Here is a 25,616-nt window from a genome sequence, read left to right on the forward strand (position 1 = left end):
CCTGCATCCCGGCATCTGGTCAGAAGGCCCATAAGGGTAGTTGCATATTTAAAGTTCATGCTCTAAGTCTAAGTGTTCTGAAGCCTACTCCCCAGTTATTTCCAAGCCTAAGCTCCTGTCCCTTCCAAAACTCCTTCCTGCTCTCATGCACGTGTCTCCTTCACCAGCACATTTCCTAGAAAAAAGTCTTCACAGCCTCTCCAAGCCCTTCCTAGGGACTTCCCGCTTTCTGCTTCCTTCCATCTTTTCTCTCTCCTTAGCCCACGGTTTTTGGGTGGCTAACTACACCACCCTATCACCTGTGTTCTTGCCATCATCCCTACGGATTCTGTGTTGCTAAACAAGAGAAGAGCTCCTGTCCTAGCTCCACCCTGAAGTAGCTCACAAGTAGACAACCTACACTTCTTTGATGACAGCCTTCCCTGTCTGATATTTCCATAGCTGGCAACTTCTTGTGGTTAAGAACCCAACTTCAGTGCCTGTCAGTCTTAGGAAAGCAAACAATAAAGACTGGCGTTTGTGCCAGGCATGGTGGTGGTAGCTGTAATTCCAGCCCTCAGGAGGCTGAGGCAGGAGGATGGGGAGGGCAAGACTGAGCAGCCTGGGCTGCATAGTGAGAATCTGTGTTTTAAAAGGAAGGAAAGGAAAGAATAAGGAAATAAACATAAGAATTAGGAGTAACTGAAGCTTCTCAATATTGTAGAGATTTCAGAGGCAGGCCAGCACGGGGACAACTTAGCAAGATGGGATGCCACTTGGCTTGACAAAAAAGCCTTCAACAACCTGAGACCCCCAACCCCCAACATGCATCAAGCTGCACATTTACCTACTTCCAAACAATGCAGATCTTCTCCAAACACACTCTAAATACATCCTGTGCAAGGAAACTAGACCCAATCAACCTGAACTAGTTTTGGCTGCACGGGCAGAAAATCAAAATGATTCTTTAAATGAACTTAGTGATTTTTTTATTATCTGCCATATTATGTCTGTGGGTGTATGGTATATGTAAAATCAGATCAGATGGGAAAGGGCATACACAGTAATCAAAGACTTATGTAAGCCTGTTAATGAAATCACCCAGGTCTCACTCCTATGCAGCCAACTTCTCTCCCTGTTAGACCTATACAACACCCAGTGCTCTTCAGTAAATCTCACTCACAGCCTCTCGTTCTCTTGAAAAGCATCTATCCTGTGCTTGCATTTTCTGAATATTGTTACTTTGAAATCTGTGTGTACCTCAATTCTTGGAACAAAATAGCAAGTCCTGGAAATACCTTCTAGACAAGTGCCATTGGTAACACTGTTTCAAGTGAATGTATACAGGTACACTTTTGTGCTTTAAATATTTGCGTATTTCTACTTTTGAAAATCGTAACTTTCTTCAATCTAAATATACTGCAGTTGTCTCTTAAAGGTAGAGACTGTGACCACAGTATGTATGTAGAACACGGTGCTGTCTTTCCAGCCCTTACTCTCTGACACTGGGCGCTGTGCTCCCATCTTTGTAAGAAGTCTCCTACCTGCAAAGTAGATACAGTGACCCTTGCTCAAGACAAGGAATATGGATGTGTGCACATATGAGTGTGCTCACTACTAATTAGAAACTCACCTTGAATTCATGCTTTCCTCTTGTTCACCCACCTGCTTATAATCTCTCCTGGGAGAAAACCAGGACACATGAGCTTAGATTGCCTTCTCATGTAAACTCTCCTTATGATGGAACACACATCAGCGCCTCTTCATACACTTCCTTGGGGGACGGTAAGAAATATGACTGATCTCCCAGGCTCTAAGTTGATGAGGGAATCATTGAGAAACAAGAAGAGAGTAAGTAGAGGAGCCAAGGAGCAAGGGACCACTGGCATTTGGGTGAGAGGCTGAACAACTGGTCACTTAACTGCATAGCACATTTGGTCTCCCTGAGTCTCCAAACAGTAAGCCATGTTCACAGTTTCTCCAGTCTTCATCAGAGCATGGGGATGGATGGATGGCACAGCCACTTCCTGTTCCATATTTTACAGCCAATGTGCCTTCAAAGTGAAGTGTGCTTAAGAGGTCATCCATAGGCCTGTTTACCCACAAGTCTACACTGCGTTAATAGCCTTCCAAGCTGAAAGTTTTTGAGTCTTTTAAGCTAATTCTGGAACGTGGTAAGCATGTTAACTGAAGGATGGATATGTGAGGATCCAACCCTACTCAATGGAATCAGAGAAGGATCTTTTGATAAGCGATTTGTAGAGAAAGAGCCACCTTGACATGATAATTGTACAATTATACTTCAGGAGAGCCATTGTCCCCCTTCTTGCTTATGATGGCACAAGCGAACTTAGGGATCTCCATATTATTCTTCAAAGGAACTTATGAAGCTAAGGAATTGAGTCCCGAGGACACTGATAGAATAGTGAGCAGGAGCTCCCAATGGTTTCTGCCTTCTGGTCCTCACACTTGCAGCAATTCTGTACTGTAGAGGGCACTATAATACTCGCCACCACAAGATGGCACTGGCTTCCACTGTGCCCCACGTGGAAGGCCAGGATAGCTTCCGCCATTACAAGATGGCACTGGCCTCCGCTGTGCCAGCCGACTTCCTTTCAGGAAGTTAACTGTGTGCGCATGTGCAAGAGTGCCTTCGTGCCAGGTCTTTGCCCACTCCGGGGCATGCCTAATGAGATCATGGGTAAGCGACCAATCAGGTGTGGATGCGCTGCGCTAGGGTGTATATAAGCCGCGCCATGCGGGCGCGCGGGGCTCTCCTTAAGATTCAATAAAAGTTTGGCTGCAGCAAGGATTCGTATGTCCCCACGTGTTTTCTTGCTGGCGAGAGGTCGCGAGGGACACTGTACCTGTGACAGGATTTAGTAACCCATTTCTAAGGAATATGTGGGAAACGACATGGTACCATTAAGACTCAGACCAGAGTTACATTTTGTTCTTTCTCTCTCCAGATTATCTCAGTTTGCCTGTTCTCCTGAGAGAAGATGCTATGTTGTGAACCTCACTTTGGAAAGGTCCACTCAGCAAATGCTGCCAGGTGGCAAGAAGAAACACCTCCTTCTCAAGAAACCCTAAAGAATCCTGCCAACGGTCATACGCATAGCTTAGATATGGGTCAACCCTGGATTATATGAGAGACTCTATAGCAGAAGACCTAAGAAAAGCATGACAGATTCAAAGAAAACAGGGGAATTCATATTTGTTGCTAAGCCCTTGGGTTTGGGGCATCTGTTGCACATTTACATGTAACTAATACGTTCATCTTACTCACAGTGGACAGGAAACATGCACTGATGGTATGCTCATGACTTACAGTCCTTAAGGAAAATCTAGATTTGTATATTTAGATAAAGAAAAATACAAAACTTTCCAGAACATATTTGTTAGAAAAAATAAATACTTTATGGTAGAGTGGCTTAGGGGAGAGAGTATCCAGAAGCACAAATCCTGTGCTCATACCATTTACCTCTGCGAATCTGAGCTATGTAGAACTTCTCTGAAGTTCAGTTTCTTCAGGAAAAAGCTGACAACAGGGCTGGTCTTTGAGAACTAAGATGACATATATTCTGTGACACTGTGATTTGAGGTATTTGGGAAAGCCATATGCCCCAAGTCTCTTTCTCATTAGCTGGACACTCTATCTTTAGGGTTGTGTCTCAGCTTTTACAAGCACTGTTCTTGCTAACAATTCAGGGGAGAAATTTAGGACAGATGGAGAAGCACATCCTACTCTACCTTTAAAGACGATGCAGAGGCCAAGTCTTTAGCTGTCGTCACGTAGTAGTGGTGACAGCAGTGCAGACAATAGGCTTCACAAGTTTGAGGATCTACGTGATCTCCTCCTATTTGATGTGACTTATCACACACCCCCTCACCACAAACAAGTTTACAGCAATGTTGAATTCAGTCATAGCTACTGTGTCAAGCTTGATGGTCCTTAGGATTGCATGGCTTTTCTGCTTCTGGCTTAGCACACGACTCTCATTACAACTCAGCTTAATTTCTTTAGGCAAAATGTTAAAGGCATAGATAAATGAATCTTCTCCCCTCCAATGTGATAATTTAAGCATAATTAACAAACCTAGAGGTTGTTTTCTTGACTATTTTCAGAATTAATTTGGCTTGGTGTTGGGGTAGGGGAATGATTTAAATTAGAATAATTTGGAAAAAGCATACCTCTGAAAAATGAAAGAAAACACATTGCAACAATATTTGTACCGTTTTTATTTGTAAAAATAACCATCTGAATGCATGTCCATCGTATGTTACAGGTAAGTACTTCATTGCATATTAGAGCACTCAGTAGTTGGGAAAGTATTAACCTGTGCTTGGGAAGATTCACACTGGTCCAAAGTCCTTCACTGAACCCAATGCCATTTTTCCTCATTTTTTACACTCAGGACGTTTACCAAAGTCACTCAACTCCAATCTACATCTTAAAATTACAGACGAAAAAATCCCACTGAAATCATCACATAATAGTTTATGCTGTTACAAACACGTTTTACAAAATGTAACACTGGCATAAGATGTGTATCACCGTGCTTTGCAAGGATATATTGCACATGCTGAAGCGTGGTCTGGAGACAAAACTGCTAAACAAAAGATCCTCGCCTCGAGTCTTCAGATCACCGGGTAGGAAACACACAGAATTACATCTTACAAACACGCTCAGATTGTCACTATCTTAAAACGCTGTCCTCCTATAATACTGACCTATGGTTTACAGTTCGGTAAGAAGAAAGCATTTCAGTACTGCAAAGTCAAACATAATTCCTATAGAAAACTTGAGCATTTTCATTTCACAGCAGAGAAGGGGAGGAAGAGGAAAGGCGACACTTGGTACAGTCAAAGAAAGAAAAGCCCACTAGGATTATATTGCTCCGATAACACTCAAATGAAAAAATACAAAATGTTTCACAGAACGTTTCCAGGATATACAAATATAAAAAGGCACTCTACCGTCATGTTACGACACCACAAAGGGATGAGTTCCTCAACAAGCGCCACGGATGCACAAGCCAAACTGCTCCACAGTGTGAAACACGACTAGTGTGGCAGATCCATCCGGTGTTCTTGTTCTAGAGCAATGACAAGTCCCGCAGCTGCTCACTGCCCAAAGTACCAAAGCATACCACAGCGCCCTTCTAGTAGTGATGAATAGAAATCCCCTGAGCTATTATTTACTAGGACTTTAGGCAATTTGGAGATGGTAATGAATTTACCAAAGATAGGCAGACACCAGTGACTAGGGAGGCGCAATCAAACATGTGGCTGTGGTTAATACACAGTCTGAAAACACTGCATTTAGATAAAAGCACTGAGCAACTGAAACTACTAAAAACATCTTCTCCTCAGAAAGTGATGCGGTGAACATTGATGAGATAACAAAAATACATAAAAATTTCAGTTTTCAAAAGTTATTTCTTTAAAAAATTTGGTCTTGTTGGACAGGGGTAGGAAACCGGTGAGGCGGGGAGACAGGAAGGTAGGTAGACAGACAGACAGACAGACAGACAGACAGACAGCGACTCAGAAGAATGGCTCTTTGTAAGCTCAATTTCCTTGTGTTTGTTTGTATATCCTCTATCAGAATGAGCCAGGGAGGTCCAGCATAGCTCGACAGACACAATGTCTCTTGCGAGGTCACTGCTTTGCAGAAGTGAAACCCTTGCTCTGGGCTGCATCACTAGCAATGCAGGCATTTCATTTTCTGCTTTAAATGCCAACCCAGCAAGACTTCCACTACTCATCTCTAGAAAAAGACACTACAGTACATCACACTTCCTCAGTGTGAGTGCCCCCTCAAGCCTCTGGATTCCTTAAAGGTAAGGTCATTGCTGCCCATTAATAGGTCTGTCTGCTTGGTTCAAATGGACCTGCTCTAAACAAAAAGACAAGATGGAGGGATACATTACACCAAGAATGTAAAAACAAAAAGTTGCTGGTGTAAAAACAAATTTTTTTAATGACATCAGTATCAGTTTTATAAAACTATCAAAAACAAGTTTTCATTTGTGACGAACCAACGGGAGTTTTAATTAAATCCAGGATATTAAAATAGTAAGGGCAAAGTCTCTTACAGCTCAATGGAAATGATAGAATACATTATCTGGGTCTGGGCCAGATGTGATAGGATTATTTTTAAAACTCTCAAAATATTGTAAAATAGAAACTTCAAAGGAGAAGAGAAAACCTACAGTAAAATACTGCAAATTCATGCCCTATGGCTGCAGACTTCTCTCCCAAGTCTCCAGCTAGTGGACCAGAGCACTCAAGCATCTGTGCACTTTGAAATTCCCTTTTCTGGCACAGTGCCCATACTTGGCATCATTTCCCATTAAGTGTCAGGACTATGTGACATTTTTGGTGTAGTTTCTGTAGTCTCTGGGTCTTACTTTGGGCTACGTGTATATGATCTGCTATATCAGTTTTCATCCCACAGAGAGGCTCTGATTGGCTACAGAATGGGGTCAAACAATAGACAAACCCAAGGGTTAGCTGGTAGTAGTGGGAAATGCTGGGTTTAATCCCAGAGCTATTGGGTAGCCCAGAGTCAAGAGTATTTTCCCATCTACTTTGTTATGCTAAATAAGGGACATGAGAGAGAGAGAGAGAGAGAGAGAGAGAGAGAGAGAGAGAGAGAGAGAGAGAGAGAGAGATGGAGAGAGAGAGAGAGAGGAGAGGAGAGAGAGAGGAGAGAGAGACAGAGACAGAGACAGAGAGACAGAGACAGAGAGTGAGGGCAAATCTAAACAGTGGATATTTCTTGGCATTTCTTTCATTTCAAATAAATAGAAACACATTTACATCAAAGTATACAGACATATTCTCTAGTCTGAAAACAAAAACCTGTGGTCAACACATCATCGGTTACAAATGTCAAGCTATCAACTAGAAATCTGTGTCATTAGAAATATAAAATACAATAAAGACTGGTATGTAAAACGATTACATTTTAACCCCATAGAAAAGTTACTGCAGTTCTCACTTGCATGTAGAAAGAAAAAAACACTTAGAACATCCCAGTTTAAGCAGAAGCATTTTGGTCCTCATGGATAGCTGGTTGATGAAGTACATACATAAATATACACACATGTGTGCATGTGTATGTGCATAATTCTTAAAGTCTCATTCTTCTTTTCGTACAGCTGTTCCAGGTGGAGAACGGGGTCCATTCGACCTAGAAGCTTTGGCAGAGGGAGCAGACACAGTATTCACAATGCTGATTTCATTACCAAACAACTGGCAATTGGTTTGCACTTCCACACCAAGCATTTCTGCTTCCTGCTGTCATTTCCTTGGTTCCTTTTCACTGTCACTCGTGTGGCATGACCTTGGCTGAGCAGCTAATTTGCTATCCAACCACTGAAGGACAGTACCAGCCATTCTGATGCCGTTACAAAGTTAGAATTTTCATTTTAGAGCAAATTCAACGAACAGTAATTTCCTATTTGACTTGCATATTGTTTCAAGTTTTGGCACAATATAATTTCACCTGAAATGCTATTGGGTAAATTTGGGATCCATTACTCCACTGAAAAATGACTCACATGTTTCTTATGTGGAGCCCCGGGAGCTATTTCATTTGTGATTAACAAAAGAGCATGAACCATGTTCACATTCATCTGGCAACTTTAACCAAGACCCTAGGAAGAAGTTCTAGGCATTTACAAACTTCCTACGGAGGAGGCGGGGTCAGGTAGACTCCCTTAAGAGGGCGATTACAGGCATGTCTAAAGATGAACCTTGACCTTTGACTTCTAGTGAGAAAGTAAACATCAGAGTGAGAAGAGGGTCTAGGCATTTCCCATTTCCTCTTCCCACCCCTCCCAAGGGACATGAATGTCACCTTGACCAACCTCACACAACTCACTGGTGAGTATGTAGGGGGAAAAAGAAATCTTTAGACTGAATATTTGTCTCTCTGTTGTATTATCCCCAAAGATGAGGGATACTTAATTTTTTGTCCTTACTTAAAATGAGAGGTAGACTTTCATAGAAGTATCTTAGTTGCCCTCTTTTGGTTAGACTGACTCCTTTTCTGCTGGCTTCTGGAAGCTTGGTCTCAAATGCCTGAATACAATGTAACCTGGAATTCAGGCTTCCGTCCCTTCCTGAAACAGGAGTATTGGGGGAAACACCTCTACAGCCCAAACTTAGAATGTTTCCGAGTCAGAATCATTTTCATTGTACCCACCCTCAGAGTCCAAATTGTTACTGCACAGACTAACCCTACTACCCATATTGGAGAGGGTCCTTCTGCTCAAATTGTCTTTTCTAAAATAAACGAAGTTGACAGCCGTCATTGTACTGGAAGGAGAAAAAGTCATCATGGTAGCCAGAATGAGGGCCAGGCAGTCAGCCACGTCTTTGTTAGGAGCACAAGCCAGGGCCGGGGTATGACCTGGGCATAAATGCAGACAAGGCAGTGGTTAGTCCTGGGGGTCCAGAGCTGCATGGCATTCCACAGTACATCTCCTGCAACCTCGTGAGTGGAGGAGATGCATGCTGAGTTAGAATTCATGCCAGGTAGGAGGAGTTACTTCTCACAAGTCATGCTGAGGGTGACATTGAGTGGGACAAGGAGGACAAGACATTTCACGGTGGTTCTGCGTTTGGTTTGGGCTCATATGTCAACAGAAAGCACAATATTATCCCAAATATGAAGATTTCAGCCTTCATCTAGGGGACAGAAACACATGGCAAGGAAGGGGCCTAGGGAATACAAGTCACAAAAACTAGCAATAGGACATCCAAGAGGGACTTCCCACGGAAAGCACAGTATGAGCTGCCAGCCTGGCAGAGGACCCCCATTCTGAGAGTAGCCACTTTCTATGATAAGTGTATGTGTTGAGCAGAAAGGGTAAAACCAGTAACTGATGTCACTTGATGTATACATGTCATCAAAAGCACATACCAACTTACTATTCTAAAAAACAAAACCAAACAAACAAAAATCCTGGAAACCATCTGAAGAGATTAGACACAGGAGGCTGGTTGTCAGTAATGACGACTTAAGAGAATTTCAACAGACCTCACCAACAAACCTGAACTATCACGAATGAGGGACAAATGACTGTTTGCCATAGTAATGTGAGTCTACCATTCAGACTTGAGACTCCAGAAACTCATGAGAAAACACACAACACACAATCTATGGATTGAGCTGCCCTTAAAATGTACGTGCTATCCTTATCCAAGCATTATCCCTCAGCCAAAGATCTCAGCAGTGAGCTTTCTCAGTCAATAGGACCATCTGCTGTTGTTTCCTGTCACAGACATGAAAGCCCTCTGCACTCTCAGCCCTGAGGAAATTACTCATCTTTAAAGACTGAAAACAAATGAAAAGGGTCAGTGTCTTAACACTTCATTCCTGGGATAGGAGGGGATGAGTGAAGGGATTATTAGTGCGGTGTCATGCAGAATGGACTCCAAATGTTGCCAGTCCCTGGGCCCAGAGAAAACTCTGAGAAAGGCAGGCTGTAGTGACACAGAGCTCCTGTATCATACATACAGACTGGATAGAGCTAAGGAAAACAGTGGACATCTTCATGCTAGCTTAAGGTATATAGTGCTGATCAAGATTGAGGAAGAAAAGGCAGAGAGCAGAAGAGATGGCGTTAAAGGAACTGTCTGCACTTTCTAGATGAGCCATGTTGGGGAGAGAGTGGGGTTCAGGCTAGGATGCATGGAGCTGCAAGAACAAAAGTGAAGTTAGCTAAGACGTTAGCATGGCTGCTTACTTCTGAGACATAGGCATGAGCTGCTAATTCCAGTATTAGGCAGTTAATTGAGTAGCGTTAATATACCAGAATACTGTAATTAGATGTCACACTGCAAAAATTACCCAATTCATAAATATCCGCGAGTTCCGCTTTTGCTTCCCAGGATTAAGAGGCATTGGGCATGCAAAGGCCTTTTAGTAGGGTTTTAGTATTCATTAGTTTTTATAACGCAGGAGGAGAGGAAGGCTTATAAGATTCAGCTCGTTTAGGGAAGGCAGGTCGTAAATGACAGGAGAAATGTCTAGACCTTCGCTGAAACATTTTACTCATGTTCTTCGGCTTTCTCTGTGAAGAATGTGAGTCCTGACACATATTTTACAAAGACATCCAGTCTCAGGACGACGTAAAATGCGAAGTGCTGTGGAGTGCGCACTAACGATGTGCGTTTCTTTCTCTCCTTAGTGGATGCGGTTGCAACTCCCAAGGCCAAGCTGAAGGCTTTTGACTGAAATACGCTCGGCTGGTAATGCTACATGTAACATGCAATGGTGGGCTAGAGGGAGACAATGTTGTGTACAGAAAGACAGATGGGACGTGTTACCTGGGCTTGATGACTTACGCACAAGACACCTCCAAAGCAAAGAAAACTCTTCCTGGCTCTTAAGCAACTCCTATCTCCCTCACTGTCCTCTGGCTTCAACCAACACGACCTGTATCAACTTGTAATTTTCTTACTTACCATTTTCATCTACGGCAAGTACACAGGCTCCTTTAGCCAGCAGCTCCTCAACTACCACCTTCAAGCCATTGCGTGCAGCAATATGGAGGGGTCTGAAAGACAGCACTGAATATCAGCCTTGATGGCATTTCTGTGAGTGTTAGAGCTGGGGCCTTTCAAACGTCTTCATGCTAAAGGCTTGGTCCCTAGGCTTGGTGGAAGAGCGAGATGGCAGATCCTGTTAGATTCTGTGGGACCCAGTGAGAATTTTCAGGCCACTGGAGCATGTCTTTGAAGGCACTGTAAGACCCGAGGCCTTCCCACTCTTTTTTTTTTTTTTTTTTTTGTCCTGTGGGTGAGTAGCTACAGGTTCCTCTCAAACTGCAAAGGGGCCAACCAATCACGAACTAAAACCAAAACTATGAGCTCAACAAGCTCCTTACGATTCTTTGGGGTACCTGATACAAAGGAAGACCAACTCTCAGTGAAAAAACAATGTGACATTTGGTTAACTTATGCCACTAAAAGGAAGATACACTTAAGAATCTACAAATAGCACACGGCTATTTTTGCTCTTGAAAAGAGACATGTTGACCATATCTTTTCCAGGTACTATTGATTCAGTTATTCTTATGTGTTTGGCCCAGATCTCTCTGCAGTGTTATAAATAGTCCACATCTTTAATGGCCTTAGAGATAGTACAGAGGAGACAGGAAGAAGAATTCAAGCTCTGCCATATTCCGTAAAAGGCCCTTCACTGGCTAATTTGAGTCCCTATTTCACACCGTTCATTGGGATGAGTGGTATTAATATATACTCTCAGATCTTTTTATTATTACATGTTCATAGATGTCTCACTGGATTGTAGCGCCTTATAAAAGAGTCTCATGCCCAGTATAACATGCCATGTCCTTTAACAATCTTAAAAGAAAAAAATAACTCTAATATTTTTTGCCTTTAAAACAAATGTACAGGTAATCTCCCAAAATAGAAAATGAACCAGCTTTTAGATTCTTCACACTGAGGGTTACACTGAATTATATTAAAATGTAATTACGACAAATAGCTTAGAAACTGTTCAAATGCATTCTGGGAACCTGATTTATAAACCTGACATTTTCCACTCAGACGACTTAACACTAATACATAAAACAAACGCTTTCCCCAAATGTGTCAGTTCATAAGCCCAGAAGATTTTTTCTAAAAGCTCATTAAATTTATCATGAACTACTGCAACACTGGTAGGGAGAACACAGATCTTACAAATCCTGTGAGTCATATCAAAATAAGAGTTCTACCGAAAATCGTGTATCTCTAGTCAACATCGCAGGTGTGCGGACGTAAACTTCATGAAGGAGAAGCCAGGTTGGCACCTATCACTGCTCTACTTCTCACAGCCAGACCAGCAACGTGTCAGGCTCTCAATACGTGTTGGTTAAATACTATGACCCCGGCCCCACCCTAAATGAGACATCGTTACCACTACTTACCCCACAGGCCAAGCCTCAGGGAACACCTCAGGGGAAAAGAGGATGGGGAGGAGAGCTGTGGCCTGCTGTCTTTTGGAAGTGATCCAACCACTGCATTCGAGAACTCACAGTAGCTATGAGTAGCTTGCACAAGATCAATCCAGGCAAAATCCCAACCTGGATGGGGTGGATGATCACTAGGCTAGCTGCCCCTACTGGAGGGCTGTTTGCAGTGGATAGCTGAGGTTGCAGTAGGGCAGGGAGAGAGTCATTGTTGGCGGATGTAGCCACTGGTAGGTTTCCCATGCTCCAGTGGAGGGTCCACATCCATGTACAAACTGGACTTCATGGGTTAATTAAACAAATGGTTAATTGGGATAGGGTCATGCTAAGGGGATCTGGGAGGAGTTGGAGGAGGAAAAAGCTGGTGGATATGGCCATATTCCACTGTATACATGTACGACACTCCCAAAGAAAAAAATACAAATAAAATCCTGTGACTCTGGGCCCAGGTCTAGCTACAGTTGCCACACTCACGTCTGCAATGCACTGTTTTTCGCGTTGATAAGGCTCTCGTCTTGTATCTTGTCAAGTATTAACAAGGCACATTTCTCATGGCCCTGATTTAAAAAAAGAAAGAAGAAGAAATGTGAGACAGAGATATATAAAAAGCTCCAGAATGCTTACTGGATGGTACTTTCAACTGGGTACCAGCCTCCTTTGCCTGAAAACATTCAGGACTATTTTTGAGTAATTTCTTTTCTAAAAAGTAAATGGGCCCAAGATACTCTTAAGCTTCTACACAGAGCCTATCATGACTTGTTCAACATGTGACTGACCTAAAATATTCATACTTTTTAAAAAAGATTTATTATTTTTTTTATTTATATGAGTACACTGTAGCTGTCCTCAGACACACTAGAAGAGGGCATCGATCCCATTACAGATGGTTGTGAGCCACCATGTGGTTGCTGGGAATTGAACTCAGGAGCTCTGGAAGAGCAGACAGTGCTCTTAACCGCTGAGCCATCTTTCCAGCCCCTAAAATATTCATACTTAATATGAATATTTCCAAAGTAATTTTAAAAATTAATGTCCAGAGAGTGAAAGCAAACGTGAGCCTAGCTAGGTCAGTAGGTCAGTGAGTGACAAAGGGCAGACTCGGCAGCAGCTTTCAGTCTTTTGGCACTGCCTTTTAAACACACAACATTTCTTCCTTCTTTAAGCTTTTACTACTCCAGTGATCTAGTTCTCCTGGAGTTACCATGACACCTCAGGTCTGTATCACATATCTTCATTCCTGTTCAATGCTTTGAAGAAACCCTGTTTCTGGTGGTGTTGTTTCCTTAACCAAAAACTGCAGGCATCTCTGGATCTTATGACAATAGATGCTTGGTAACAAAATATCAATATAATAAGTATTAACAATTAGGTCTAGGGTCATGGATTAATAAGCCTTTGCTAAGTAGGGCATAAATACAGTATCATCTAGGAGTTAGAGATGTTTACTGTCCCTGGGAGACACACACACACACACACACACACACACACACACACACACACACACACGCAGTAAAATTCTGTTTAAAACAAAAAAGAAAAAGCCTTAGACTAAGTTAGACTTAATATTTTTGTGATAGAATCTTACTATGTAGCCCAGTCTAGTTTGAACCCCAAGATCCTCCCTGCTTAGTCTCTAGAGTGCTAGGGTCAGAGGCACACAGCACCTGGCCTGGCCAGAATCTGATTTTAATGACATTCTCAAGTGATTTCTTTATATAGGGCTATCTGAAAAACACTGTAGTTCCCATTACTAACACACTGTGCTTTGACATTAACTTCCAGATTCTGAGCGCTTTTGCTGTTTCCATGTTCTTTCTAGAGAATAAATACAAAATATAGCCAATGAGAGGAATGGCAGAGGCTTTCGATACCAATGGAGTCAACTGGGACCTACATATAATAACACAATGCACTTTATAAAAATCACACACACACACACACACACACACACACACACACACACACACACACAGGCATTTTTATGCATGGGAGAAAAAAATCTACCACACTCTCTGCATTGATTGATACATGCGCACAGAAAAGTGACAGCACACATGGATAGTGCTATGAACAGGGACAGTGCTTTGCAGTACCATGATCTGGGCTCCGTTCTCACAGTGCCTTAAGACAAAAACACAGTGGAAACTGTTTAGAGTTTATAAGCCATATAGCTAATGTCCCAACCTGTTGTGTGGTATCAAAATGTGAAACTATAACCAGTGAAACAGATATGGTGACAGCATCAAGGCAGGTAGAATGCGGTAGGGTTGCCATGGTAAATGACAGCTGTCTTCTTTGCATATTCTCTTTGATCAGTGGCATATATCCATCAACCAAGAATTCAGCCCTGTAGTGGGTTGGCCTAATGTTGTTTGTATTCTAATTTGGAGCCCCACAAGGCTGTTTGTCCAAAGACAAAAAAGTCTGCAAGCAAGCCATTGAGTGACCCTGCCTCCAGTTGACTGTGATTGGTGAAGGCGCCAACAGCCAATAGCTGGGGATGAGAGAAATATGTGGGGTTGAGTTTTGGTGGCCTTAGAGGAAGAAGCAGGGGGGCGGAGGAAAGCCACCATAGGATAGAAAAAGAACATGCAGGAGAGAGCTGCCATGGGCTAAGGGCCAAGAGAATGTGGTCCAGAGGGCCGCCTAATTGGAGCTAAGAGCAGTCCAGATGAAACATAGTAAGTGATAATGGGTTATCAATAGGGAAGTAGATTCTACCGGCATGGAGGGTAGGCAGCTGCCCTGCTCTTGTGCATATAACATAAAGGCTGTGGGTGTCTAATCTAAGAACATAAATGGTCTGAGGCGAGAAGAAACCCTGAAAAAGAAATATTTACTGCATTGCCCCTTTCTTCTCTCCCTTCATTTTTATGTGCAGTTGACAGTATGCAGGGAAATAGCCAGCTAAGTAAAACCCGTGCGTGCTATGTAGGTCCCAGTGGTGGCCAGAGGTCCCAGGGGCTATTGTTCTGATTGCAACAATAAGCAACAGCGACTTAAACCCATTACATACTTTACTGATAGCCAGGTGCAAGGGCGTGTTCAGGTCCTTATCTTTCACAGTCAGGTCAGCCTGGGCACTGTTCACCAAAATATCTATAGATAAAGTCAAGAAAAGTTACATGGACTGCATGCCAATCACACAGTTCAATGAGGCTACAAAAGAACATAAACGAATACAGAGCACAATAACCTTTAACATCTGTAATTAAGGATACTTTGTTGCCAGATTTGTTCTATTCAAAGCAGGGCTGGGATCCCCTAGTGTGGGTTCCCTCCAGAGTTTTACTCTTGTACCAGTCTTTTAGGAATGCCCTGTCAGGATTTCCAGAGGAGACGAGATGATTTTACTAGTATATTTTGTTTCTAAACCTTAGGCAATTTCACTCAAGTGTTAGCTTACTTGGATGTAGTCATCCAGTGAAACAGTTACAAAGAGCTGAGGATGACTGAGATCCTAGGCAACTTCAGTAAATTGGTACAAAGTCCACAGCTGGATACATACCCACAGCGCCTGCCTGCCCGTTCTCAGCGGCCATCATCAGCGCTGTTTTCCCTGAATTATCTACGGCATTCACTTGAGCGTCATGCCTCAGAAGCAGCTGCAAGCATTCTGCATGATCCCCAAAGGCTGCCGCATGGAGGGTTGTCCTGAAGGTTTCAAACACATAGAAATGAATGTATTGCCTTTCAACTTTGTCTGCAGAAACTACCAAGAAATGTGTGTACAGTGTTTTCTAAGCATTTAAAGCTTCTTGGCCGACAGAGATAATGAACAGAGTTCTGAGAAAGAACTACTTGGGGTGGGTACTGAATTATCACCTACGTGATGCTACCACTTAAGATTTCAAGGGGAGGCTTATGCGATGGCCCAGGAAATCGGTGTCTTTCTGACCTTTTAATCTCGAGTTCTGGTGAGTTCTCACCCATCTACCCAACAGATACTCTTTTTTTTTTCCGGGGCTGGGGACCGAACCCAGGACCTTGCGCTTCCTAGGTAAGCGCTCTACCACTGAGACAAATCCCCAACCTCCCAACAGATACTCTTTTTTTTTTTTTTTTTGATTCTTTTTTTCGGAGCTGGGGACCGAACCCAGGGCCTTGCGCTTCCTAGGTAAGCGCTCTACCACTGAGCTAAATCCCCAGCCCCAATACTCTTAACATTAAAGGTTAACTTGTAGATAACTGATTGGTAAAAGCCTGCATCATCTAATGCAGATGGTGGGGTCTCTGGGGAGGGCAGCTGGGCATTTCTCATTGAGTGGGAAAGCATTAGTCTTGGTGAAATAGCTCCACTCCTAGGATTCCATCTCCCACATACACTCTCCCATGTAAACAGGCACACACACGAGTGTACACTGTGCCATGTAATAGAAATAGCAGGATACTGAGAGCAATATGAATATTCTTCTGAAGAAGTCAGGTAGGCAACATGCTATGTATTCATTCAATGAAATAATGCACAGCTTTACAAAGCAAGGTAAATCTTTATATTTGGTATATTCCATACCAAATATAGATCCCCAGGATATATATACACTAAAAGTAGAATACAGTTATATAAAGTCCATTGTCATAGAAATAATCCATACATATATTTAATGACTATATTGTGGGTGTGCATGCAATTTGTTTAAGAGACTACAAACATTGGGAAGAATCAATATATACTTGCTTCCTATAAGGCTTGAGACCATGAGGGACAATTTCTAAAAGTCTATACCCTTTATAACACTTGATTTTAAAACATACTATGCGTTACTTTGTCAATGAAAAAATATTTTTCTTTTAGCCAAGGACTGTGCATGTGTATTGTATAGTCAGGAAGATTGTGCGTTTGAGGCTAGCTTGGGTGTTCAAGGCCAGCCTGAGCTATGCAGCAAGACTCTGTCTCTAGAGACTAAGGGCTAGGGATGCCCCTCAGTGGTACTTTCTGGCTTGTCTAAGGCCCTGGCCCTGAATTCAATTCTTAGCACTACCAAAAGTAAGTGTATATGAAAATAAAAGCAAATGGTTTGCTATTCTACAATTTGGAATAGAGGCTGAGACTGGAGGCTAAGAGTATGACATCTTGCGTCACTTACCTGCCTTTGTCATCCCTACAGCTGACAATGCTGGAATCTATGGCCCCCAGGAGCAGTGATGCACAGCTCTCATGACCGTTTATTCTAAAATAAATGGATTTTAGCATAAAAAACTCATTAAAATTATATAGCCCTTCCCACCTCATCTCTACAAGCATTGCATACACAACGATTTGATAGGATTTTAGAAATGTGATGCCAATCTTTGTGGCATGCTACAATAGTGTACGCTGAACCCTGCCCCTGTTTCCAATAAGGACCTCTGTATTTATAAGGCCACCGGAACACCACTCGCCCAAGGTCCCAAGTAGGTGACATCCAGACACCAAAGTGGAAAAGACGTAGATCCTTCACACATGAAGTCATCCTTGTTAGCATTGTAAAGGTTTGTTCATTTTTATTGTATGTGCATCAGTGTTTTTCCTGCGTGTATATATGGGTACCACATGTGTACCCAGTCCCAAGGGTGCCAGAAGAGGGCACTAAGTCCCACGAAACTAGTATGGATGGCTGTCAGCCACTATGTGGGTGCTGGGAACCAAATCTGGGTCTTCTGCAAGAGCATCGAGTCCTCTTAATCATTGATCTACCTCTCTAGCCCCTAAAATCACTTCAAATCTTTTTTACCTGCTCTTTCTGTACTGATTTGATTTCATGCCTCAAGAATCTTTCCAGTCCAATGACCCAGCTTCATGGGACACTCACAATGTAAAGACAAGGCACTTTCAAGCCCTGCAGCCCTGGCTGACTCACAGAACTCTGACTTAAGGTCATTGCATTCTATGAACATTTCTCTCTATGAACTTGCAATAATAATTAAATTTGAAAAGAAGGAGAAGGAAAATGAAGCAGAGGAGGAGGAAAGGAGCATGGGGGTAAGGAAGAATGAGGAGGATGTAGATGAAGAATATACGAAAAGTAGAAATTTTCTAACCAGCTACAGATATATTAGTATCAACATTGACTTATTTTTCAGAGTTTGCCAGGCAATGGGGGCTACCAGTGAAGGTCTCTTCACATCTATGAACCGTGCCTCTCAGGCTGCCACCTTCAGTCTCCTCATGGGGTACATGAGTCACCTTGGACGTGTGGCTTCTGGAAACTCATTAACATGAGATGCATGTGTCGCTAGCAGGCCTATTTGTCTTTAGCAGCAGAACAGAATATATTGGTCTTATCTGCAATCTAAATGCTTTCTCCACCAGTAAAAGGCAGTTTTTCTACATGCAGTTAAAGGAACAGAAGTGGCCCCATTGCCTTTCCAGTGTTTCTACTTACATTGCACAGTGCAGTGGAGTGAAGGGATTACCAATAAATTTTCGAAAACATTTTTGCTCCAAAAGTACCTCTATGCAATTTTCATTACCTGCAAAAAATAAATAAAATTTAGAGACCTCCCAAGAAGGAAATTTTGCTCAAGGTGGTCTGGTGGGTTTTTTGTTTGTTTGTTTTTTGTTTATTTGTTTTTGGATTTTTGTTGTTGTTCTTTTTTTGTTTGGTTTGGTTTGATTTGGTTTGGTTTTAATTCCCCATTAAATATTGGGCTGAATGCTTGTTCTCTGTAGAATAAAACTAGCAAAACACTAAAATGTTATTAACTATGCTCACAGGTGTTCTGAGATATAATAAACAAATCAAACAGTGAAAACATATGGCCTGGTGGAGAGAGATAAAGAAGTCACCTCATTTGCAGGCAGAATAGATTTTAGTCACCCTCTGCTCTGTATAGAAGCCTAGCATTAGCAGGCCTTAGTTTTCCCGTGGTTATAATGGAGTTTCCTTTCACCCATACAAATAGCTTAACTTACTGTTATGTACTCAAGTGAAGGGGTGTGTGCCTTGTAGAAAACAGCAAAAAGGGCTCTACATGTAAAATACAATGGCCTCGTTTGCAGCAGTGTCTGACCATAGTAGGCACCCAATGAGTACTTTAAAGTAAGTAGTGAGTAAATGTGAAGCACTATGGTGAACACCAGTGACAGGAGACTTAACAACTAAGGTTCCCAATGCTGTGATAAAGCATCATGACTAAAAGGAACTTGGGAAGGAAAAGGTTTATTTCAGTTCACAGCCTGTCAAAGTCCAGCATCCAGGGAGGTCAGGACAAGAACATTAGGAAAGGCCATGGAAGAAAGCTGCTCCCTCACTCACTCCCCAAGGCTTGCTCAGCCTGCTCTCTCTTAGCACCCAGGACCACCAGCCCAGGAGTGCCACCACCCAGAGTGAGTTGGGCCCTCCCACATCAATTGTTAATCAAGAAACTCTACCATGGGCTTGCCCAAGGCCAACTGGGTGGGAGCATTTTCTCAACTGTGGTTCTCTCTTCCCAGATGACGCTACTTTGTGTTAAGTTGACCTAAAACTACCAGGACAGCCCGTTAAATTTGTATATGACCTGAGAATTTATCTGTGACTCTTTGGGGGCTCAGTGTCCGGTACATATCCGCCCATGTCATAGATGATGTGACTTTATGAAGGGCCTGAGCGTGCTTTAGAATGTATAGTGCAATTCTGGGGTAGGAAGGCATGGCTGGCCACTTGGCTTAATCACAGATCACAATCCCAGAGCCTCTTCTTGCCTGACCTCAGGGCTAATTTAGTCAAAATTCCCATGTGGGTGGTTTTAAATATTAAAGTACAAACAAAACCTTTCTTGTAACTGAAGAGACAAGTTGATAGCTCTTGGAAGGACTAAGACGTATACAAACTCCTAGCAGGCAAGTGGTCTTGTCCAACTTTGTGTTTGCCTCCAAACATCACCCAGGGGTCACAGGCCTCTTAGCCTCTGTATTAGTACTATGAACCCCCAAAAGGACCAACTGAGGATGATGTGTGCACCTTCCGTTCCTCAGAGGGAGACTGAGTCTGCAGCTGAAACTGGAGAGTAACATGCTACTCTCAACATTTCACATCACCCAGTGAGGGGACCTCAGACCAAAAGGGAGGCTGCTCTAGAATCCTGAACGAGTGGACGCTTGGGAAAACATCTGCTTGCTTGGCTGCACCAGGAAAGACTCAGCAGCAGAAAGTTGAGCCCAGCCCCAGGGAGATGTGGTCTGTGACCAGCCTGTGTCAGCCAGCATATTCAGTACCCTTCTGTTTCCTTTCCTTCCCTGCTGTGGGTTCTTTCTTGCCAGAAAGAGCTCAAGTTGTGGGTTAAAAAATTATTTTAGGTAAAAAATTTACAGTTGGCCAATGGTAGAAGAGGAACAAAAATAAGTTTTTATTAAGGAAGAACCAATGAATGAGAAGACTAATGAAAGCGCAAACAGTTTTAAGTCAATGTAATTGAGCACAGAAACTCTTCCCAGAAAATATAATCACAAAAATTTCCAAGTTGAAAATCCTAGTGGAACTGAAATGCAAATACAGAGTCGCAGAAGCAGAGTTGGGAATCCTCCTAGGAGACATCCATTATGTCAGGGGGTATGAGACCTTCTTAAGGCAGGTTTTGGAGACACCACAAAATAGATTCAACCATACAAAACCTCAAAACATCTGCATGGAAAAAGGCTTTCAAATCAATGAGCAGAAACACCTCCAACACACAATGCAGAAGATTTGCATAGCTAAGACTCTTATAGATGAACAGGAAGACGGGGAGACATAAGCCTTTCAACAGGAGAAAGCAGGCATGGGTGAAAGGCCACCTTCAGAAAGGGAACAATGGCAATAAATACAGCATTAAGTTGGGAGATGCAAACTTAAAAATAATAACAAAATTACCAAAAATAAAAAGATGTAGAATCACCCCCGGGATGACAGAGTTGTAGGAAAAGTACTTTTATCATGTTAGGGCAACTTTTTGTGCAAAATATTATTTCTTACAATTTTAAAAGCATGCCTTTTATTTAAAAAATTCCCTTCTGGATACTTAGTGAGACTTTTCATGTTATAATATTGTGATGGTTTGCATATGTTTGGCCCAGGGAGTGGCACCATTAGAAGATGTGACCTTGTTGGAGGATGTGTGTCACTGTGGGGTGGGCTTGGAGACCCTCCTCCTAGCTGCCTGAGGATGCTCAGTCTGCTCCTGGCTTCCTTCAGGTGAAGATGTAGAACTCAGCTCCTCCTGCACCATGCCTGCCTGGATGCTGTGATGCTGCCATGCTCCTGCCTTGATGATAATGGACTGAACCTCTGAACCTGTAAGCCAGCCCCAATTAAATGTTGTCCTTTATAAAACTTACATTGGTCATGGTGTCTTATCACAGCAATAAGACCCTAACTAAGAGAGAAGTTGGTACCAGGAGTAGGGTATTGCTGTGATAGGCCTGATCATGCTTTGGTTTGGAAGAATGTGGATTTTGGGACTTTGGATTTGGAAACCAGTGGAATGCTTTAAATGGGACTTAATGGGCTATCTTAGTAGGAATGCGGAAGACTTTGTTACTGAGAGTAATTGAACTGTTTGGACCTGGCCCAAGATGGCCCAGTAAAGAATTTCAGGATGTGGCCTAGAGACTGTTTTTGTGGTATTTTAGGGGAAAATGTGGCTGCTTTTTGCCATTGTTCGAAGAGTGTGCCTGAAGTTAAGGTGAAAAGACTTAGATTAATGGCTTTGAAAAAGGAAGTCTCAAAACAGCCTGGTGTAAATTCTGTTGTGTGGTTACTAAAGTTCATGTCTATGAAGAGCATTTTAATGAAAAAAGGGAAGTTGAGAAAGGAAAAATACAAAATATATGGCTTAAGCAATAAAGGGACACCCAGAAGTGAAATGGAGCTGAATCCTCTATTCAAGGATATTAAATTAAATTAAGGAAGTAATGATTTTGAGGCAAGATTCCACCCAGCTAAATTAGCTCCAGGCATCTTAGTACAAACCTTTACTCCCAGGAGACAGACACGCAGATCTCTAAATTCAAGGTCAATCTACAGCAAGATCCAGGACAGCAGGCTTAGGCAGTGAAGGAGTTAGAAAAGAGGAAGCTAGTGATGATGTAATAGAACAAGGGGGCCATGTTCCAGCTCCTGCAAGCAGCAGAACTCAGCAGCTTCAGCTGTGTGTCTCTGGCTTTATATTCAAGAGGAGAAGGAGACAATCGATGCTGGTTAGCTGGAGCTAAGAAAGATCAGCACCACTGAGGTGAAATCTTCTGGGAAGTGTTTTTTGAGAGCTGTGTTCCAAAGATGCCAACGTTGTACCTCGTGCTGTGGCTGGACTTGCTAGTGTGTAAGAGTCACCCAGGTGGTACTGGTTTTGAAGGCATGAAGGGGTCATGGAGAGCAGCTGAGGCTGGGCACTGTGAGAGGCCATGGAAGGCCACTGGGTGAAAGTACACCCTCGATGGCCCAGGACTGTAGGGGTCAGGCAAAGGAGCTGAGGCTTGGCACTATGAAGGGAGCCTAGGAGAAGCTATTGGTGAAGCCTAGATGCCTCTACCTGCTGGGTGCTAGGCTACGGCATCGCACCCATACCTAAGTGGAACCAAAGGCTTTATGTGTGTTAGCCACACACTCTACAAGCAGAGCCATAGCCTCAGCCCACGTCCATATCTGTGAACTGACACAATCAGCATTCGTTCCTCTTCTGTTCCAAATGACTGAAATAAAAATTCAACTATTCCAAGTAGTAAGCACGCCAAAGTAAACGTGGGATGTGAGTATTAAAGAAAAATGCCAAAATATAAAGTATACACCCACTAGCGTTCACTTGCTTTGTTTTTACTCTCATTGTGTTAACACTTCATGTGATTCCTGGTTATCTGGTACAGATCAGAAACTGATGACGATTGCTTAAGCCCACTGGTGACTCTCATGAGGAGTTGCATGTCATAGGAAGAGGGAAGCACACTAACTTTTATTCAGCATCATGACAGCCAGGGGGTGGGGATGAGGGATCGGTTTAAAACAACATATGACAGACGAAAGCCATGTCCGGGGTGCACGGACACCGGCAACTGCAGTGCACAGCAGTGTTCTCGCCTCCACTGAGGTCACAGAGATGTGAGGTCTGAAAGTCCAGTGGAATCGCTCAGACGACGTGTGACTCACCATTGTAACAGGCCCAGTGCAGCGGCGTGTATCCCTGGTTGTCTTTGAGGCAACAGTCCTCTTCAGAAAGCGCAATCTGGACCAACTCATTCAGCCACGTGGCGTGGCCCCGGGCAGCGGCATAGTGCAGGGGTGTCCTCCCTCTGGAGTCTTTACAGAGGATGGATGCTTCTTGTTCCAGCAGCATTTGCACACATTCCTCATGTCCTGTCATGATCTGGCGTGTTGCAATTAAAGTGCAAAACAAACCTCAGCTGGCTAAGGATAGCACCGTAGAGAATGGAAGGCCTCCCCCGCCCGGCCTGAGAGGTAGGAGGCAGAACAACCCTAGCAAAATCCCTACCAAAAAGGCCTAGGAGACGTATTTTGGTGCTCTCTCTCCAAACATGACTATGGATGGTATCAGGATATGTTAGGAAATACCAGCTTCAGAATCAAGGAGGAGTATGTTAAGTCTTGGTTGTCCACCCCCAGTCAGACAAAAGTGAGTCTGCCTTTCTTTGACGCATTATAGCCACTATGTAAGAGCAGAGAAACAGTGACCTCATAGGTTGCCCAGTACTAAAGAGACAGCACAATCCCATGATGCAGTGGGCACGGGGATGCCTTTTGGAAATATCCCAGAGAGTCTGTACACAAAGCTAGAAAGCACAGCCTATTCCACTCTTAGGCTGCCCAGTAGAGCCGGTCAATCCTAAGCTAACACGTACAGCACATGGACATTGTGGGGATCACAAGTGTTCGTATCTAAACAGCAAAGGTGCAGTAAAAGTTACACATGAAAGGAATCTTCTTCGGCTCCATTCTAACAGTGTAAGATCGCCCTGGATGTGCACCCTGGATGTCACTGATGGACACGTGTATGTAATGTTCCCCAGACTGCCGCATGGACCAAAAGAAGTGCCAAGAAATAAGGACTGTGGTTATGCCCGATAACCATGGAAAATCCTTTCAGTCACCAACTAGGGTGTTTACGTCACCTCTACATAGCAATTTTATGATTTTTACCTTTGTCTAGTTAGCCTATTTTCGTCCTTCAAAAAAAAATAATTCAGCAGATGTGCATAAAGACTTGGCCACAAAATGCATACATTGCTATCATTTGTCACGCTGAGCAACAGAAATAGTCAGGTAATCACTGAATTCAGTTTGGCAGCTGCACACGATGGAGCATTACCAATGACCATGCAGAAGAATACTTAACGCCATGGAGAATGGTCCTTTATATATACCAAGAGGAAGAGGGACTACATCGTGTGTGTGTGTGTGTGTGTGTGTGTGTGTGTGTGTGTGCATATGTGCATCTATGTATGTATCAAATGTGATTACCTCCAGGAAGTATGATAGCTGGTGACTTTGATTTTTTTTTCCTGAATGTAAAAAAATACTGCCAATTTTCTGTGATACGACATATGTTGTAATCAGAAAGGAGAGCCATCCCTCCAACAGTAGGTGCCCATGCATCTTTATCCCAGTCTAACACAAACTCCTAAGAGCAGGACCACACTGTGGCGCGTTCATTTGTGTCACTGTATAAAGGTCTGTGATTTCGTTTTGACTGTGAAGCTAACTGGATCTCTTTGAAACATCTTTTCCCCTAAAACCTCACCTAGGGAAAGTAAAGCAGGCTGGCTGGGAAGGAACTTGACTGAGGCGGAGAGAGGCGTACATACCCCTCTATGTAAACCGAAGCAGAGAGAGGCATACATACCCCTCTATGTAAAGCTGTGCAGCCCACTGTGTCAACAGCATCTACGTTTGCTTCCTTTTCAAGTAACAACGAAACGGCATCAATGTGTCCATATGCTACTGCAAGCATCAGTGGGGTTCTAGGGAGAGAGAGAAACCGGTGTTTTAGAAAGAGATCAAAGACCACTTCCAGTGAGAGGAGAGATCTCTTTCTATTATAAATTCCCCAGTATTTCCGATGTATCGAATCCACTACTCCATGCCATGTAGAACGAGAGAACTATTTCTGTTCTAAGGGCCGTACAGAATGGTGGCTAACGCATAGGGCAATCACATTAATTCTAACATTTTCAAAAGCGTGTGGCAACCCCTCAGTGCCAACAGGCTGGGGCTGTGCGCGCAGAAGAACCTCCTGCCTCTGTCACAGCAGCTCCCCTTTCACAGCAATTGATGTTGGACTCTGATCAAGATTTGCCAGTGTCGAAGAAAGACCCAGGCCCCTGCTCTGGCTGTCACTCGAGCTCATGTGCCTAGGGACAGGCCGTCTGCACTTCCTATTTGTAAGAAAAGTCCAGGTGATGACTAGGCCAACAGATAGAAACTGAAAAAGAACTCGGAAGATAAAAATCCGCAGGTCTTCTATTATTTCCAGGACAGAATCCAACTCTTGAGGTCTGCCTCTTTGCATTATTAGAAAGTGGGTAAGTGATAGCTTTAAATGTCAAAGGGAGGGAGAAAGAGGAAATAACAACCAGGAAGCATGGCTACAGACAGGATAAAGAGGTGCTCACTAAGAAATGCACTGACTGAGTGCTTCCCTCAGTACATGCTCTGGTGGTGATGGCCTCAGTGTTGGAGGCTCCTGACCTGT

At 43.1% G+C, this 25,616-nt stretch overlaps 1 protein-coding gene across 4 annotated transcripts in view; it reads right to left on the reverse strand.

Annotated features, from left to right (window-relative positions):
• Positions 1-4,197: 4,197 nt before the first annotated feature.
• The window catches only part of Ankrd44 (ankyrin repeat domain 44), a 300,807-nt gene continuing 279,388 nt past the window's right edge, over positions 4,198-25,616 (reverse strand). For 2 of the 4 annotated variants that reach the window (XM_017596351.3, XM_039083293.2), the window contains exons 20-28: positions 24,768-24,885; positions 23,057-23,273; positions 18,341-18,428; positions 17,063-17,146; positions 15,484-15,629; positions 14,992-15,074; positions 12,450-12,532; positions 10,465-10,556; positions 4,205-8,404 (exon numbers count right to left, since the gene is read on the reverse strand). In XM_017596351.3, coding sequence (XP_017451840.1) covers positions 8,157-8,404; positions 10,465-10,556; positions 12,450-12,532; positions 14,992-15,074; positions 15,484-15,629; positions 17,063-17,146; positions 18,341-18,428; positions 23,057-23,273; positions 24,768-24,885 — 1,159 coding nt within the window. In that variant the 3' untranslated portion in view covers positions 4,205-8,156. 4 annotated transcript variants of the gene reach the window in all.

Source organism: Rattus norvegicus, chromosome 9 (genome assembly GCF_036323735.1).
Source record: "Rattus norvegicus strain BN/NHsdMcwi chromosome 9, GRCr8, whole genome shotgun sequence".
NCBI lineage: Eukaryota > Metazoa > Chordata > Mammalia > Rodentia > Muridae > Rattus > Rattus norvegicus.